Here is a 19,125-nt window from a genome sequence, read left to right on the forward strand (position 1 = left end):
ACTTAAATCCTGTTAGTGGTAGAGTGATATTATACCTGTGATGGTCCAGGAATTATTCAAGGATTTCCTAGGGCAATATATTTAATTGGACCCATTTATCATCCTAAGAAATCCTTGCCTGTAACTTAAATCATTCTTTCTTTCTGAACCATTCTTACTCCCTGCAGTCCATATGACTCCTGTCCTAGCCTTATGTTCTCCTCTTCCTTGCCTCTTCCAAATCCTTCCAATCTGCCCTCTCTTTTCATCAAATCCTTTCTCTCCAATTTACTTAATTTTGTCCTCCCCTCTTTCCTCCAGGATCTGCTTACTTTGCTGAGCTAAGGACTGATACAGACTGATAGAATACATTGGGATTTAACTCTGAGTAAAATTGCTCATTCCAGTTGAATCTAATTATCTTTAAAAATACTATAGGTCACAGTAAATTTGGACCCTATGTTTCCAGATTACTTTCAGCAGCAATCAACCTTATTCATTTCTTTCCCACCCTCAATGACTGCCATACTTTTTTGCAGAAAACAGCAACTACTAAAACCACTTACTGTATTTACTCAAGCATAAGATGATGCCAAATATAGGATGGCCCCCATAAGTAGATTCTATATATGGAAAATATATAAATTTGTTATATTTTTCCATATATAGAATCCTATTATTGGAGGCTTGCCTTGAATTTGTCCCCCTACCATTGCTACGTCAGGGAAAATAAATCTGGGGAGGGGGGGTCAGGTGGGTCCCTTGCCCTCTCTTCCCTCAACTTCTTCTTCCTGAAACCCCTTACCCCCACTTACTGTCAGACCCTGCTCTCCTTGAGTACATGGGACTGAGGGGCAAATCTGAAAACACTGACTTTGAAATAAACACAGCTATATTAATTTGCATAAAGCCATTTGGGTACTCATAGACTTAGTGAATCCAGAATTTATGCATTTTTGCTTTTCTGAAACTGCTGCAAGGTTTAGCACAGGTACTCCATACACACACTTTTAAGCAGAACGTTTATACCTACTTATATGTAGTACAAACTGTGCATGATATAAGTTCAAAACCAAATAACTCATTATTTACCGTATAGTTCATAGGGCTCGGTCCCAGCAGAGGCAATAGTATTTCAAGCCATGGTGACACTATAGCTCAGCACTGCTCAGTAGGTGTGTGTACTTCACATACCCTCCCCTCCCCAAAAGGATCCATATGCTAATTAGCTCCCCACTCATGACTGAAACTGGGCTTTAGTGTCATGAGTCCTGGGATTCTTCAAAAGTGTATATGCAGATGAAGTACAGGGCAACGTGGTCCGGCTCCACCTCACGGAGGGTGAGGCCACATTAATCATATATGACAGGCCAACAGCAAGGGTTACAGGGATTCTCGATGCCCTATTTGGTGATGTTTGCCACATATTTAAGGCTGATGAAAAAATAGGAGTAATTGGAAGTGGGAAAAAAAGCACAGCTCAACTGTGGGAGTGAAGAGGAAGTAAAAAATGTATTTAATGTAGTGGCTCACCATGACTTTAAAAAAAAGTTGGGCAATGGGCACTATTATATAGCTTATTCTGATGGGATACACTAGTCTGTCATTGTAGTGGGTTCAAATCACGATTTTTGGTTCTGTGGTGGAACCGGAGCTTGCTCCATCCACTCCATGCATTGACCTGGTATTGCAGTGTGTCACGGAGTCACATAAGTGCCCCATGACTGCGAGGGTGATTGGCAGAGCTGCCAATCACCCAGGCAGCTCAGGTGCCGGTTACCAGGGCGACCAGGTGGGTCACATGGCCAGAAGGGGGCAGGGCCGGGCCTTTGTAAACAGCTTAGGCCGGAGCCTGCCTAGCAGTTCCCTCCTGGCTGCCGCAGGAGCAGGAGCTCTGCAGCTGAGCTGAGTGGAGTGGCCCGAGTTAGTAGTCGCAGCCTTACCACGCTAACCGGCCACGATGATGCGGGGGACAAGAACACCCTAAAGGGAGGTAGGCTTGAGAGCCTTGGTGGGGGTTTGGGTTTATGTTTGGAGCACGGAGATTCTGTGTGGTTTATGTTACAGCCGGGTTACAGTTTGCTCTGGAGGAGGCCTCAGCGGGGCTTCCCAACAGCTTGGGGGTTCCAGGTGCCCAGTAGGGGGCACAGTGCCAGCGGGGCACTATTGTCTGTGCCAGAGAGGCACCGTATTGCACCGGGGAGGCGCAGTGTGCGGGGTTGCAGACCCCAGCCCATAAGGGCAGTGTTTTGCCCAGTGGGGTAACCGGACCCAGAGAAGGGTCAAGGGGACAGGCACAGCGGCGGTCGCCTGTGCCCCTAGCGTGCGGAGCGCAGTAGCAGCCCCTGAGAGGGCAAGGCCCCAGAGCAGGGCAGAGAAAGAGCGCGAGGCGCACAGTGTCGGCCCCAGAGAGGGCAAGGCCCCAGAGTGGGGCAGAGAAAGAGAGAGGGCGAGCAGGCGAGGAACGCCGGCAAGGGCACCGGTATTAGGGTGGCAGTAGTGAGCCAGGCCCAAGGGTGCCAGTATTAGGGTGGCAGTAGCGAGCCAGGCCCAAGGGCGCCGGTAGTAGGGCGGCGGTAGCGAGCCAGACCCAGGGGGTGCCAGCGATAGTCGGATGCCGGCGAGACAGGCCCAGGGCGCAGGGAGCGGGCTGGAAGATAGAAGCCCGGCCCAAGGGGGCGCCAGGTGGGCGAGGAGCCCAGGTGCTTGAGAGAGAGAGAGAGAGGGCACCAGAGGGGCGAGGGACCGTACAACGTCCCTTGGAACAGCTGCGAGGCTTGGGGCATGCTGAGGGGGAGGTTTGGAGGCACGCATAGCCCTTAAGGCGGGGTGCATAGAGATACCCCATTTTGGAGTAGGGGCAGGAACATCGGTACCGTCAACTAGGGGAACAGAGGCAGCCTCCCATACAACTTATTTGTCATCAAAGTCGTGGTGGGCGAGATTCTGAGGGTGCTGAGTCCACCCTAATGTGATGGTAGGGGGTGCTAGGGAGTTCACGGCTGCTCCTAGGCCCCGCTCCCTCACACAGTGCTTCCAGGACCGGTGCAAAAAGAAAAACAGGAAAAAAAAAATTTTTGGTTCTGGAGGTGGTTGTTGAAGCTTGCTCCAGGCTTTCCACATGCCAGCCTGGTATTACAATGCCTCTGGACCAGTGCTCCATAGTCATGCTTAGGGTTGGCTACACTTAGCCAACTTCATAGATGGTTTCCATTACTGAGCACATGTTGCTTTTGTTAGCAGTTTAATAATAGACAACATATCTGACACAAACTACAATGTTGTAAATGTACTGGTACGTAGCAGCATCCTTTATTAGGTGATCTGATAGTACTTTCCAAGTATAAACTGAGACCTACAACAACCCTACACACTAGGTAAGTTTTATTATCCCATTTTGCAGCTAGATCAACTGAGGCACAGAGGGGTTACTTCACCTGTCAGACGGGACGGAGTAAATCAGTAGGAGAGAGGTTTTTTCCTGACTCATAGGAGCTCTAGATAGTACTGTGTATACTATCTAGTAGGGAAAAGGGGACATGGCTTTACTGTGTAAAGTTGCTTCACAGAAAATAGTTCTGTGAATGGTCCCTATCATAACTATACGCTGGTGACCTAGCCCTCAGTAAAAATGAGGTACACTGTCATGTTTTAGCTTATATTTACCACTGGGTACAAACAAACACATAGACAGTTACCATGGAACATGCAGTAAAATCCTGCTCCCTTTTATCCTGCAGTAAATTGTTTGTATAGCTTTACCTTTTAATATTGTACAGCATAAAGCCCCCTTCACCACCTTTGTTAGCACTATGGGAATTTTATTCCTTTGATTGTCTGTTAGTATGATGGTGCTTTCACTGCTCTGACTTCTATTCCCCAGATTCAAGTGATAGCGTACTAATGTGAACCCACAGTATTCCATATTAGCTGATAATGAGTGAGACAGCACATATGGCAGGCTATAATGTTACCCTGGAATTCAAACACATTCTTTCCTCAGTATATTATTTCAACCTTCTATCATCGTTAGTCTGCAGCAGGAAGCTGGCTGCTGTGAATTGTGAGGCAGAACTCCTATAGATAACACATGTATGTACACACTCAGAGGTCACTTACAGTCACAGGCTGTTTGTATGATATACAGCAGTGTACAGTAAAAAGGAGAATGAAATGAGTTCACTTTTATATGCCCTTTTCATGATGAATCTCAAAGCTCTTTCTCTATTTGCAGACTTAACATAAACTCTCCCTCTAGGATCTGCTTCACCTTTCAGGTGAAATGTGAGGACTGTTTAATGACTCACACAAACACAGAACACTGCAGGGTAGGTAGTGAAGGATATTTGGTGTTTTTTGAGACTACCAAGATAATTTTGGTAGACAGTATAGAATTACCTGCATGCAAATTTGGTTGGGAAATTATGGTTAACAGAACAACCCTGTCACACTGGGATCTTTAATGAATGCACTTCATCATGACCTTGGCTTTAAATGTTATTCAGAAGGAAGTCTCCCTGGAAACACATTATACCTACTGCTATGGTGGTGTACTGGGATCCAGTACTTATGGTCTGCATCCAGACAAGTGTGGATGTTTGTTTCCTGGGGCACACCTTGTACATTGCTACTTGTCCCTGGGGAATGCCTATGCCATATGTGCTCTGGCATGTGGCAGGTTACCACGGGTGTGGTAGGTGAGGCTGGGGCCCTGGGGACCTTGGGGAGCTGCAGCTGTAGTGCTCCTGCAGCTGGGAGCCTGGATGGCAGCTGAGATGTGGCTCTGGCCAGCCAGGCTCTGGTCTTGGGTGGTGCATGCTGTCACCATGTGCACCACCCAATTTTTTGGTGTGTTTTTTTGACCTTGGGATCTCCCAGGACCAACCCCCTCCCTACCCCCCCAGCTGCAAGGCAGCAGCATGGGGAATGCCTGTATGTGCAGTGTGTGGTACTACAGAGAGGTCTGTGGTGCCACATACCGTATGTCCATGCTCATCTGGACATGGACATGGTGATGGGAGAGTCGACATTGTGACCTACAGTAACCTTGGTTTTCCTTGAGGGTATTTCATCCATGCATGTACTATTTCATGGATTTTCAACATTTTTGCATCGTTGTGCCCTCCAGCAGCTGGATGCAGAGTAGTGTACCCCCAGCTGCCGAGTAGGGGTGGGGGGTGGCATACGGCCGGATGCCAAGGGCGGTCGTGGAGCATGGGTGGACACTGAGCCTAGTGGGGCATGCGGCCGGATGCTGAGTGGTGGGGTGGAGCATGGCTGGACACTGAGCTGGAGGTGGGGCGGCAAGTGGCTGGACACTAAATGGCAGCAGCCACTGCATGTGAGCTTCCCTTCCTTGCCCCCCCACCCCTTGCATCCAGCCGGTTGACAACCCCTGTACTGTTTCATTTGAATGTGAAGGAAATGAAGCTAAGGGTCTATTGTTTCACTCAAAATATAATCTGTGTTTACAGGTGAAATAAAACATATTTATAGATGAAAGTAGGGGACTAGTTTGGAATGTGGGGTCTCTGGACTCAACTTACCACACAGATTCCAGATCCATCAAGGCACTTGTTTGTGTTGCCATTACAGTTACAAGGGGAGCATTCTCCTGAAGTAGTGTGGTAAAATCCTTCTCGGCATTTCTGCAATGGAAAACAAAATCAAAACAGGTCAAGTTTGGCTATTATGCAGAGAAAGACAAATTGCACTGGTCAGGTTTCTTCAGAAGACATCATGAAATCATCAGAACAGACTTCATACATACTTCTGAACCCCGTCTGTTCTTAACCCCTTCTCCTTTAGTTTCGTACCCTTTTTCTCTCCCCATTTCAAATACCAGCATTTTTAACTGTTCCCCCATTGAGCACCATCCTTCCATGCAAATGGTCTCTTGTGGAAAACTGAGAACCTGTTAGATTCTTGATGGAAATTTGAGGTGGAAACAGAAAAAATGAGCCTAAGGAAGGATTTGAAGGTGAAGGAGGGGAATAGTTTCACACACAATGGGCTTGATCCAAGTACATGAAAATCTTTCTGTTCCTGTCAATGGGCTTTCAATAAATCCTAAAGGAAGATGGAGACATATCTACAAGTTTAATGATCTTCTGAAGAAGAGCTACCTGACATCTGTGGAGTATGACTGTTGCAGTATTCAACTATTAACACCATTAGCAATATCTGAGAGGATGACAGCACCCCATCCTTCCCATTCCATTCATCCCATCTAACCTGTATCACCACAGTAGAAACCATTCATTCCTAAAAAGACACCACAGTTGTGCAATTATTCTTCATGTCTCATTAAGGGTTGGGGAGTTTACAGTGAAGTCAAAAGTGATTGAAAGACATTAGCTTTGCTTGGGTGATGCTAGCATGTTTATTTTCCTGTGAATTCTTAAATGTGCAACTATCATTGGGGCCAAGCTATATATTTATCAATATTATATAATTATCAATATTATATATTTGATAAATATGTTTATTTAAATTAACAAATCTCTAAATGTAATTTTGTACAAGAAATATTCCATATACTATAGATCTTCATTTAAATTGTGATGGTAGCTGTAAAATAAGATCACCCTTAAAATAAACAATAACATAAAACAAATAATAAATAATAATGCTAATCATGAAACACATGAAATTGGAGAAATGATAGAAAATAAAAAGAGGTCAGTGAAGTAAAGAAGGACCACCCAGTACAGTGGTGCTTAATTTCCAGCCCGTGGACCGAATATGGCCCACAGCTGGTTCATGGACCTCCTCATGGACCTGGAAATTCAGCAATTGGGGAAAGGCAGCATTAATTGCCACAGGTTCCAGGACTGGTTTTTGGCTGGAAGAGGCACATGGGGCTGGGTTGGCATGCTAGGGTGTCCCCACAGACTGACCCTGCGCTGGATCTCATCTGTGAAATGACCCCATGCACAGATCTGTGCCTTGGACTGGTCCCACACACCTCAGATGGCTTGGGGATGGAAGCTTGGCTTAGTGTGATCAGTCTGTGAAGTGTAGCTTATGATTTCTTACTACAGGTAGCATTTACTTCACTTGCAAAAAGTCTGGTGATATGTACAGAATTTGTGGTAAGAAGATTACAGCTTGGTAAGAAGGGGCTTCTACTCATTTTCTTTGGGAAACTGTACCTTTGCATCACCTGCATGTGTGTGATATTGCCTCCTCCTACAATCTGTGCACTCTGTGCATTGCATGGGGCTTGCCTTGAACAATGCTCTGTGTGGGACTGATGGGAAGATCTTTCTTGCTTTTGTCTAGTGGCTGGAGGAATTCCTTTGTCTAGGGGCTGCAAGGCTAAATATATAAATACATATGCTGATAGTTACGGAAAGCACAGTTAGGTATAAAAGTTCATAACCCCAAAACACAGAAATCTTTCATTTTACTGTACAAAGACCATAAATACATAAATAGCGGAATAGCTCATTTGTGATGCTAAACCTCTTCATTTGATTGTGGCTGAATAGTCTTTTAAGTATCCTTTAGGGTACATCTATGCTGCTTCTGTGGCATTCCTAAGAAAGCATCTGAAAAAACATGCCACATTCATGTATGTGCCAAACCTCGAAACAAGGCAATGCAGCCACAGGAGAGTAGCCTCCTGCCACCATTCAAAAGTATACTGGAGACAGAGATCTCAAGAGTGGTGATGAAAAGCATCGTCAGGGCAGCTTTGTTACGTCTTTTCCAGGTTTGGCAGGAAAAGAGGGGTAGGGTGTGCTTTCTGGTTGTGCTCTTATGAGGACTATGGAAGTGGTATATACACCCCTCATTAAGACAGACTGAAACAGAAAAAAGAGGCATAAAAAATAGTTAATAACTCACCAAGGACAGGATATACACACCAAATATGCTGCTGAGTGTGAAGAGGTAAAAAGACAGACAGTTAAATAAAACTCTAGAGTATATTTTATTGCTCTTCTTCTTTTTTAACTTGTATTTAGAAGCCAAGGTAATTTTCATCAGAAGGGTGCTAGGTTTTCATGGAACATACCATGAGTTTTACTTTTTGTTGCTTTTCACTGGGTACATCTACATGCTCATTAATGTGCAGTAAGTTGCTGCGCATTTAGTTTAGTACTTGCTTAAAGAAGTACTAACTAAATGTTCAGTAACTATAGTTACTGTAGCACCAGTACACTTTTTTTAGTGACTTTTTTTAGTCCCTTTAGTATTAGCATGGTTTTTGCTGGCATTCTACTGCGCATTAAGCGTCTTTTGTAGATATGCCCGCTATACATAGTTGTTTGGGTCATTTACACTTGCATAAAGTGTCTGTAAAGTGCTAGAAATTAGAATGATAGGATTTCACTCCCAGCCTGCACTGGTATAAATGATTATAAAAGGTTTGATGCAATGGGGAAAAAAACAACAATTTTTGTTTTGTTTTGTGAAGAGCACTCATTTGACTTCAGCCCTGATTTCTTTTGCATTTTGTACTCTGTCTTTCATTTTTATGGGTTGCGCTGAGATGAGATGAGGTTGTGAGATTTGGCATCCTGAGAACTGCATTTGTTTCCTCTCCCTTTTTAAGAAGACATGATGGAATCTTGTTTAATTAAAACAACAGCTTCTTTTATATTAAAGTATGTAATATGATGCTAGCAACAGAGAGCCAAAAGAATTAGAGCTGAATTGTTAGTAAGCCCTACCCTCCAGAGTACTCTGAGAGCCAATTCTTTGGCAGAGATTAAAAATGGAAAACTCAGCTGCCTCCACTGTTTTCATACATGTTATTTTGTTTAGTTTGCTTTGGAAACATTTTTGATTCATAATAGCTACTGGGGAGAAAAAACCTTCATACCAATGCCACATTGGGGCAACAGAAGTGCTAGACATTTATGTTGTCTTGTCCTTCAGTTACTGAAAACTGACAGAATTACAGAATTGGCTCATGCAACACTAAGATTTTCAGCTGAATAACTATATCACACACTGTGGAAGGCAAACAATTACTTACAAAATGAAACCAGATTCCTTTTGCTATGTCTTTGTTGGCAATGATTCTCTCCTCCCAAACAGACCTAAGCCACTTTCTGTTTTCTAGTCCTTTTCAGTTGATTGGTGGTCTTAACTATACATTCATACCTATCCAATAGCTTTCTTGGTCTTATGACAGGCAAGTTATAATGGTGACAATGTACAGTGTTAAACTGCAGGTATGTGAATAAAAGAGAAATGGTGTCTCTGCTGGCTATTTATGAATCTCCAAGATAAATCACCTTTTTTTTTAAACTGAGGGTATGTCTGTATTGAAGCACAATTGCAGCCAATCCAGCCCATACTAACTTTTATCTTGCTAACTCTGGGCAACTATACACGAGCAGGGAGACTGTTCTGATGTGTTGGAATTACAGAGCGTCCGAGTAGACTCAATTAATTGAGTCTGCTGGAGTGTGGTAATTACCGCACTCCAGCAGACTCCAGCATCTTGTGTAACAGCATCCCCGTGCTTAAAAATGGCAGTGGAGGCACTTTAACTAAAGCTTGTTCAATGAGCTTTAGATAAAGTGCCCCTGCCACAATTCTTAAGTGTGGGGGTGCTGATACATGAGATGCTCTGGGCACTTTAATCAGAATGGCTCTTGGAGCCACTCTAACTAAACTGGCCCTTCCCTGTCCCTCCCAGAGCACATGTATAAATGCCCTCTGGTACCAGTAGTAAAGTGACTGTAGCAATATGCAGCTTGGTGCTGGCTAGTTGCCTGAATACCTACAGAGAGGTCTGAGCAGGGTTGTGCTGACCATTGAAGTCTGAGCTGCTTCATTAACTTCAATAGGAATTTGAGGCCTGTTTAGGAACTTTTGTTAACCCCTGCAGGCACTTGTCTGTGCACTTGGGTGTCTGAATAGCATTGTAGATTTGGCCCAAAATGCTAGGATTTAAGCTCCCAAATCACTTGCTATTGAATATGTAACCCTTGAAGACTAGCTAGTACATTACAGTAGCTTTTTAGGAATTGATACTTTATTTAAGTGGGCCTACGACTCCTCCTACGTTGGTTTAAATTGGAATATATTATCAGAAATAATGGAGGTGTACAAGTGTGAGAAGAAAACTGAGATCTGGATCGTTGCAAGCGCTTTACCAAGCCGTCTCCAATTTTTATTATTCTGTGTTTCTATTGTTCTCTCCCTGAGCAGAGATGGAATGACCCACTAGATGTTCCCGGAGATGAGCCAACATCATGTTTATAAAAAGACGTGTCAGAATGTTGAGCTAATTGAGTGATACAAATGGCCTAATGTTCTTGGTGCATAACATAATTGCATTCAGAGCACAAATAGGTTTGGAACAGAACTAGTTTGGCCTCCCTGGAAAATGTTACATAGGGAATTTAGGGAGCCACATTTCCACCCATTACTAAAAACTGTTGGTGGGCTAAAGTGATGTGTTTGCATTAACAATTTTAGCTTCAGCATTAGGTCTTGATTGGCTACTGGCAACCGCTTCTTTAGCCCAAAGGGCAGCACTGTTTTCCAGTTCAAGTTGAAAAGTGCAATTGACTGTAACTCTTACTAAGCCCTTTAAAATCTTAAACCCCTGTAGTATATTTTATATTGTGTTTTGCACCTGGGTTTGGTTATTACATTTCCTAAATATTTAAACCAGCTGCAGTACTGTGATATTAGGGCTGAAGCTGGTCTTCAGATAAATTACTATAGAATGTTCATTTCCTTTCTCCCATTTAAAAAAAAAATTGCCTGTCATGCATCTTTGTGAGAACAGGATGGGACTGAGGGAGAAGAATGAAGAGACGCAGAGTATAATTCTGATTTCATTTATCCTCATAACTCCACTCATTCCATTGCAGTTGCACCTAATCTATATTTTTGTAACTGAGGCTGCTGACAGACTTTAATTTAAAGGCAGCATGGCAGTGGATCCTCAATCACAACAATCATATCGCCTGCCATGCCACGTGTGCATGGCAGGATGCGTGATTTTGAGATTGAGGAGGAGAGCAGTACTGGAAGAGACAAGCAAACATTAAACTCATAGGAACAAAGAAGTCACCAAAACCAACTCAGGTAATAGGATAAGAATCCATACAGTGTCTGTTTAAACCATACATAACACAGTCTAGTCTGTGGATGATTTCTGTTCTTCAATTTCCTAAGGTTTTGAAATCACCATGTCAAGCATCAAATAGTTTTGTTGTAAACTTGTCCTCCTGATTTGTCTTTTTTGAGGCAGGAGGAGATGCTGATAAGATGCAGAGTGTATTCTGTTTGTGCCTGGGATCCTAGGGCAGGAGGCATCATTTCCTTGGTTGGATTTGGAGCATGTCTCTCTGAAGTACATATCCCAATTAACACATCACATCTAGGCAAAAACTGGTCTCCTTCTCAGCCACAGAAGGCTCTCTCATAGCTCAGTCAATATTTGATGCCACAGGATTTAGTACTTCAGGGGCTCCTTATACATTGGTGGACGCATGGATGCCGCGGCAAGATTGATCCACCATTATGCAGGTTCAGCTTTTATTGTCATTAAGTATTGGTAGAGAGAGGTAGTTAGCTATGTTAGTCTGGTGTTATGGAAATGCTATATGACATCAGTCATGGATTAGGGCCAGATTGTGCTATGCTGTGTACAGACACAGAACCGAGAGAGTTCCTAACCCAGAGTTTACGTTCTAAGTATAAGATTAAAGCAACAGATGGCTGCAAGAAACAGATGCAGGAAGCATAAGGTAACAATGAAACCATTGTGGATGGTGTGAGGAGAGGTCACAGCATGCCAGGTGCCGAGCCATTGTTAAGTTTTATGTAGTTCTGAGGCTAAGAAGCAACTCCCCAGCAATTCTACTGTTGTTTTGCAGTTTGCAGTAGGATTTGGCAATAGGGCTGAAAAATGTCTACCTTTTAGCCCTTGGTGCACTGCACACATTCAGGGGAAATATCAGGCCTACGTAAGTCCTATTATGACAATGGAAGATTTGCACGAGTTGAGATAATATCCTTAAATAACAAATACAATCTTACATATTGTGATTACTTGGACACATGTATTAATGCTTAGTGGTTACTGTACATTTACAACAGTTAAATGTCCCTGGTGAGCAGGGACATAGCTAGGACACCCTGGTTTCTATTCCTGCTTTAGATGCTGGGAGCAGTGCATCCTGGGATGCTGGAGGACTTCAAATTGGTCATTTTATTTTTCTGGAGTGGACTGAAGGTACCCAAACATGAGCTAGGTAGCATGGCCCAGAACTAACTCTTGCCTGAAGTGGTATAACTTTGAGATGCTCAGAGGGCACTTAGTAGGAGTAAATGAGCTTTAGTGCTCATGTTTTAAGTGCCCTTAGTATGGTCTAAGTGTAATGTGTAACTTCACCCCGGCCATGTCTGCATGAGACTCTGACTGTATACAAGTACTAAATGACTGCACAGTAGCCCGAGTTACAGCACAGTAGCACCAACAAACATCTTTTTTGTGACAGTGACTTTGTAGTAGTCTAATACTACTGCTCAGTAGCATCATGTCATGGTTGTTGCCATGTGTGGGTGACATGTGGGGGGGGCGCACGCTTACCCTGAGATTGGCCACCGCTGGTGTCTGTGGGTGGTTGCTGCTCACCACCCACCTTCCTTTCACTGCCAACACTGTCGCCAGTGTCTGCAGGTGGTCCCTGCTTACCATTGCCACTCGTCTATGGGCAGTGCCCACTTGCTGCTTGCCGGCCTGGTGCTCCACCAGTCTTGGGAGGTACCAGTCATTCATGTTGTCATGTGACACTATTGCGCAGTAGTATCAGGCTACTGCATAGTCAGCGTCTTGTGTACGTGCGGCCCCTTGAAGCCAAACCCAGAAAAGCAGCATTGAGGCTGCCTTGGGCATGACTCTCTAGATGCTGATCTCAAGGAATGGCCATTAGGGGTACCCCATAGTGTCTTCCCCACCACAATTCTAGATTTGGCACATGCAAAGGAGAGTGGGTGGATGGGTCATGCTCAAAAGAGATGGCCAGGGTCATGGTGTATATGTACCCATCACCTCCTCAAGTCAAGACTGGATGGTTTTCTGGACAGGAATGCTTTAGTCAAACACAAATGTTTGAGCTTAGTAGAGGAGCTACTGGATGGCTTGTATTATGCAAAATTTCAGACTCAGTACTCTAACATCTCTCTTTCTTTAAAATCTCTGACTTGGTAAAAATACCAGCCTGCTGGAAGTAGAGGCTGCTGCTGTGGAAACAACAGTTCTTTTAAGATTTTGTTGTGTATCTTAATTAGCGTTAGTAGCTGAAACACCCAAGGACTTTTTAAATATAATTGGCTTTGGTTCTTTCAAACTATATGCACTAGTGTCTCCTAAAAGCAGAGTTTTTTCTTTTAAGGCTTTTTTCTCTCTCTTTTTAATGAAAATGATTTTTTGACTAGGCTGTGCCAGTCCATCAAGTACATCCATCCAAACCTGAAATGAGACGTGTCATCTAACATCTGTTTCTTTCATTGTCAACGTTCTCTAGAAATTCCCTGAAACTCAAGTGATGCTTGTTTCCATATAAGCACATTTCTTTAAAGTATGTATGCTCTTTTCAGAAATGCCCATAGCTAGATTTCCAATACTCAGACCCCATGCAACTCCCCCTAAGGCACCTAATAGAATCCAGGTTTTCAGATACTTTAAGAAACCAGAAGCTCTCAACATGACTCATACAGATGGATTTTCAAAAGAGCTGTACTGTACATGGCATAAACTGCCTTTCCTGAAGAGTTCTTGGACATTTTTGACTCTGGAAGTCAGTCAGCTCAGGGATAGGGATTATGTTTTATTTGCCAATAATTGTGCCTAATGCTAAACATTGGAGGAAGAGTTTAAAATATCTTTATACTTGTACTTTCTCATTGTTATAACCAAGTCAGATCAAATGTAATGGACCATTTACATGCAGATGTCTGACTTCTGAATTTACAAAATAAAAAATACACAAATAGTATTAACATTTTGCAGTGCTGCTGACGTCTTACAGCTCTTGGCAAACTTTAATGTATCAAACCCCAAAGTATACTTGTAAGGCAGGGAATATTATCACAGTTGAAGGAAATGAAATATGGAGATCCTAATTTCTTTCACTGCAGATGAGTAACTCCCATTGGATGCATTGGAGCTGACTACAGTAATTAGCCCTACAGTAAAGTGTCACTGTCTATACATGTGCCCCTATTTGGAAGCTGTAAATTAATTAACTCCACTGTAGGATAGTACTGTCCAGGACAAGTACTATCCTACAGTAGTGTCATTATGTGTGCCAAACCTCATGTGTAGATGTTGACTGGGACTGGCTGGGGCATTAGGGTGCTACAAAGGAGGGGCTATCTGCCAGCTAGCCCCAGACTGAAGTACCCTTTTGCCCCAGTCAGCCCCTCTGCAGTACTTTGAGCCAGGGCAGAGCAGCCCTAGGTTGGCAAGCTGACCCCCCAGACCCTCTGCCAGGCATGGCTGCTCTGCCTCAGCTTAATGTGCTGTGGTCCTGGGTGCACTTGTAAACGCTGCACCTGGGAGCAATAAACTCCAGCATGAACTGTGCAAGAGTTTATTGCTATGTGCTAACTGCATGCATGTAACTGCACCCACTGACTATGACCAGTGGCATAGTTGGCAGTTTTGTGCCTTGGACAGTCAGGACATGAAGGCCAGTGCAGGCTGTTGCTGTTACAATCACAGGGGTATGTTCAGCTGCTGCCGTGCTGGCAGTTATTTTTATGCTCTCTCCACAAAGATGGTGCCTGGGCTGCTGCCCTGATCCTCTTCCCTTGGTACACTACTGATTATGCCTGAGGAATTGTGCTTAGAGTCTTTGAATAGCTTGCTCAATCTACAGCAGTAGTGGTGCGTGTAGTAGCAAGGGTGGATCAGGGGTGGGAGTGGGGGTGCAGTGGTGCAACTGCATCCCCCTTTGATTCTTGCTCCCACCCAAACTTTAAAACTGACTTCCTGGGAGGGGCAGCTACATTTCTATTCAGGCAGTGCTGAATCAATTGACTTCATGGCTTATTGCCATCTCTATGAGTCCTGTTAATCTCTATTCCACAGATGTGAATGGGCTTTTTAATGGTCTTGATGTTCCGCTATTCAGCTGATCCTTTCCTTAGCAATCTTACTGTCTGTCAGCCTTTCCTGGTAATATCTGTCTTCTATTTCGCAGCCCTATGGACTGGTTTTAACCAGATAGTGGTCTGGTAAATATATAGCTGTGGATAGGGAAACAAAAGTCCAGCTCCAAACAAACAGACAAACAAAAACCAATCAAAGAACAACAACAAAAAAATCCTTCCTGACTCTCAGACCTTTAAATTAAATGGAAGACCACCATTCCTATGCACCACTCCTGTCCTAAAAAATGTATGTTTGGCCAAACTGGGATCACCAGTTTGGACTCCTTTCTTATTGCAGTGAATAAATGAAGTATCAGTTTGTCTTCATTTTTACATGGGCATTTCAGCTAAAATGGTGGACACAAAAGACCCAATTTATTATACTGGAAAATATTAGCTAACAAAAATTCTTTTAACATAAGATATGAGACTTTCAGTCTATTTATTTATTTAAGAGAGACCCCAGGGCACATTTTCCAGGTTTCATTCATCTAGGCCAGTGGTTCTCAACATTCTTAGCTTCAGGACACCCCTAGAGAGATGCAAGAGACCCCTTATTGGGTTCAAAGTACCATTCTGAAAATGCCAGCTTTTAGTTGTCACTTGATTTTGACTAAAGAAAAGTAATAAAGCACAGGATACCTCAGTGTGGGCCCTGGCTGCTGGTTAGCCCTGTGCTGAGGCATCCTGTGCCCCAGGCAGCCCTCCCAGCTTCACATGGAGTAGTGGGACAATATGTCCTGCTGCAAAGCGGATGGTTATGTAGGGGTGTGCACTGCAGCACAAAGTAGTGGCACAAATTACTGTTTGTGCTGCTGCAAACACATGCCCCTGCTCATGTGGACGCAGTCTCTGAGTTTATTTTGTGAATCAATATCTGTATAGCAAGCAGTGCTAACATGCCGTGCCACCCCACGGCACCCTTGAAAGGCTTTCAAAGCACCTCATGGTACCATGACACCCTCGTTGAGAATCACTGACCTACACTCCTGTTTGTTGGCATAACGGAACCCTGCAATATTAAAAAAATGGATTTCACTATTTAGGCTTCTGGTAACAGGCCAATTTTTCCTGCTCCGTGCAAGTGAAGTAACAGACATTTCAAATTCCTCAGCAGTTTACCTAGTTCAAAGCCATTTTTCACAAGCACAAAGATTTAGTTCTTCTCAAGACTGCTGGGAAACATTCTGCAAACAGTAAGAGCTGTAATAACACTGCGCCCCACTGTTCCGACCTTCCTGCGTTCTGTGACCTCAGTGAGAGACCCCCAGTACTTGCCAAAAAACAGAGTCAGACAGATGTACAGTATACACTGAATGTAACCAGCTCAGATGCATGCTATTAGTACAGTGGACGTGCTACAAGAATAGCAGAAAGCCAGCTTTTTAATCCCAGTGCAGCTACAACACCCACTATGTAACCTATGGCAAAGCATTTAACTATTTTAGGCTTAGTTATAACTTTTGCATTATGTGCATGGTTTGTTAGGTTTTGGAGCTATAGAGTATGTCCAGTCATGCATGGATATTTGGTTCCCTGGGGACAAGTAGTGGCGGTGCACCTGGAACGCCTGTGTCATGTGTGCTTTGGTGCTTGGCAGGTTGCCCCAGGTGGGGTAGGGAAGGCTGGGGCCAGCACTGGCCCTTACCTGGGGTCCTGGCAGCCTTCCCGGGCTGTAGCTGTGGTGCTTCTGCCTCTCAGAGCCTGGCTGGCAGCAGAGTGTAGCTCATTGTGACCTGGCTCCACTTTTCAGCAGTGCGCACTGGCCAAGCATGTGTTGCTCTGTTTTTTTTTTTCTGTGGGCTTTTTTGACCTCTGGATATCCAGGGGTCAAAAACCAAAAAAAAGTGGAAAAAGCCCCCCGGCGCAGTGCATGATCAGGCAGCGTGCCATTGCAGCTCCGAGAACACTGGACTCTGAGGTATGCGGTGCTGCAAATGTGTTTGCAGTGCCACATATCACATGGCTGTGCTTATTTGGACATGCTCATAGTGTCTGAGGAATGGCATTCCCTCAAGACTGCATGTATACACGGGGAATGGTATGTGAGAGTGGAAAGGAGGAGGCCATGCATACCTTGCGTGATACCAGGTATAAGGGCCATGGCTATGACTCCAGGTAGCTAGTTGGTCTTACTTGGTCCAAGGAATGCCATTGGGCATACAACTTAGTTTTCCATTGCTCTCAAGAATCCTACCAGCAGTTTGCCTGGATATTATCCAAGGTAGGTAGGCTAAATAGACAGAATGGTCCCGAGCACCTTTTTTGCTTTCCCAAAGTATCCATACTTACCAAACTACAACTTAATTTTCCATGACTTAGTTCCCCAAAGTACAAAATGGGGATTTATTACATTTGTAATGAATGCTAGGGTTCACTCCAAGTAATCTATATGAATCATGCATGTGACAGTCCTGAATGTTGCACTGTACTGAGCAGAGCACAAAGAGTTCTGTATACATTTAGAATTATGCACATAATCCTGGAAACTTTCTACATCAAAAGCCCACCCTAGCTGAGGAACATTTATTCATAAATTAAAAAAAAAGACTTGTTTGGAAGGAACTTGATTTGCGAAGAATATGAGAATGTAATGTCCTGTTATCTCCGGAGGGCAGCCAAGGAGATTTGCAGACATTTTAACAGGAGTCTTTATAGGCTACAAGAGCTATGCACATCAGCAGGTGGTATTATTTTGCTATGTGGGCTAGGTAAACCTTTGGTACCATGATAAGACTGTCTTGCAAACACTGTCAAGGAGCATAACTAAGGATTAACTGATGAACCTAGCAACAAGTATTTCTGACTGCATCATTATTGCCATTATTTAGAGTACCACTGGACAAAACAGTCATTACCAAGAACATAGAAATGATGATACCTTTGTTAGCATATCCCTGAATTAAAAGCGTTCTGCTCACTCATACTTTCAGAGTGATATATATGAGTACTGGACTTTTCATTGAACAGCTAAATATTAGCTCAGTCAAAGGATGTAGTCATACCTGGAGACACTAGAAGTGTATAACTGCTATCCGTTAGGAGTAAACAGGCTTGAGGCAATACATAACTTGCTGAAAAGCTGGACTTGCTGAGTTCACAAATAACTCCAGTTAAAACATTTTTGTTTTTCCCTCTTAAGTTTCCCTTTCCAGATGACCAAAAGAGGGCCGTTTCCATGCCTACATTTGGTCTAATTAAGTTTGCTTCAGGGAAGTTTAAAGGATCCTGTGACATGTGATATCAAATTTGCGTGTTGTGTCTGACTTTGGGTCAGCGTTATCTAATCAGCCTGATTCTGCTTTGTTCTTTTGGACACAGACCCTGTCTAGAAAAAGTCCTTGATCTTCAAATATTTAAACATGTGGCAACTATTTTTTTTATAATTTCTGCTAATGTCTTATTTCCTAATCCATGCTAGTTGTGGTAGATACAATTTAGTGTGTGTGTGTGTCCCATTTTTATTGTTGCAAACATGTGAACGACTGGAAATGTGGGAGAAAGAGAGAGAGAGAGAAAAAAAAAGTGACATGTCCAAGTCTTCTTTATGTTTTCCTAAAAGCTTGGTACCTGTAGGAGTGAATAATGGCAGTGATGTGGGTTGATATCTGCTATAGGCAGCCTGTTATGATAGGGCCATTTACATACAGCGTGGCATGAACTGGTGTGTGGTACCTCAGGTTTCTATTTGTGGCATGCGCTTAGGTTATATTTATAGGTTACCTTTCAGTCCTATCTGTATTACATGTCTCTCATTGATGACCGGGCTTGAATGTCATCAACTTTCTTATACTGAATGCCGACAAAATGAAATAAATGCTGATTGGCCTATCTTGGGGGAGGCCTCTATACTTCTCTTGGGCTATTTCTGTTAATGGGTGCTGCACGTCACTCAGTCTGGACAGTACGTTGATTGGTTTCATAGTTTCTAGGGTCGGAAGGGACCTGAGCAGATCATCTAGTCTGACCCCCTGCCATGGCAGGAAAGAGTACTGGGGTCAAACGACCCCA

At 43.7% G+C, this 19,125-nt stretch overlaps 1 protein-coding gene across 1 annotated transcript in view; it reads right to left on the reverse strand.

Moving 5' to 3' along the window:
- Positions 1-19,125, reverse strand: part of LAMA4 (laminin subunit alpha 4) — a 172,598-nt gene that overhangs the window by 123,787 nt on the left and 29,686 nt on the right. Inside the window, exon 2 of the mRNA XM_019537929.1 lies at positions 5,526-5,627. Within this exon, the coding sequence (XP_019393474.1) occupies positions 5,526-5,627 (102 nt within the window). The remainder of the gene's footprint in view (positions 1-5,525; positions 5,628-19,125) is intronic.

This window comes from Crocodylus porosus, unplaced genomic scaffold (assembly GCF_001723895.1).
Source record: "Crocodylus porosus isolate Cpor-Errol unplaced genomic scaffold, CroPor_comp1, whole genome shotgun sequence".
Lineage (NCBI taxonomy): Eukaryota > Metazoa > Chordata > Crocodylia > Crocodylidae > Crocodylus > Crocodylus porosus.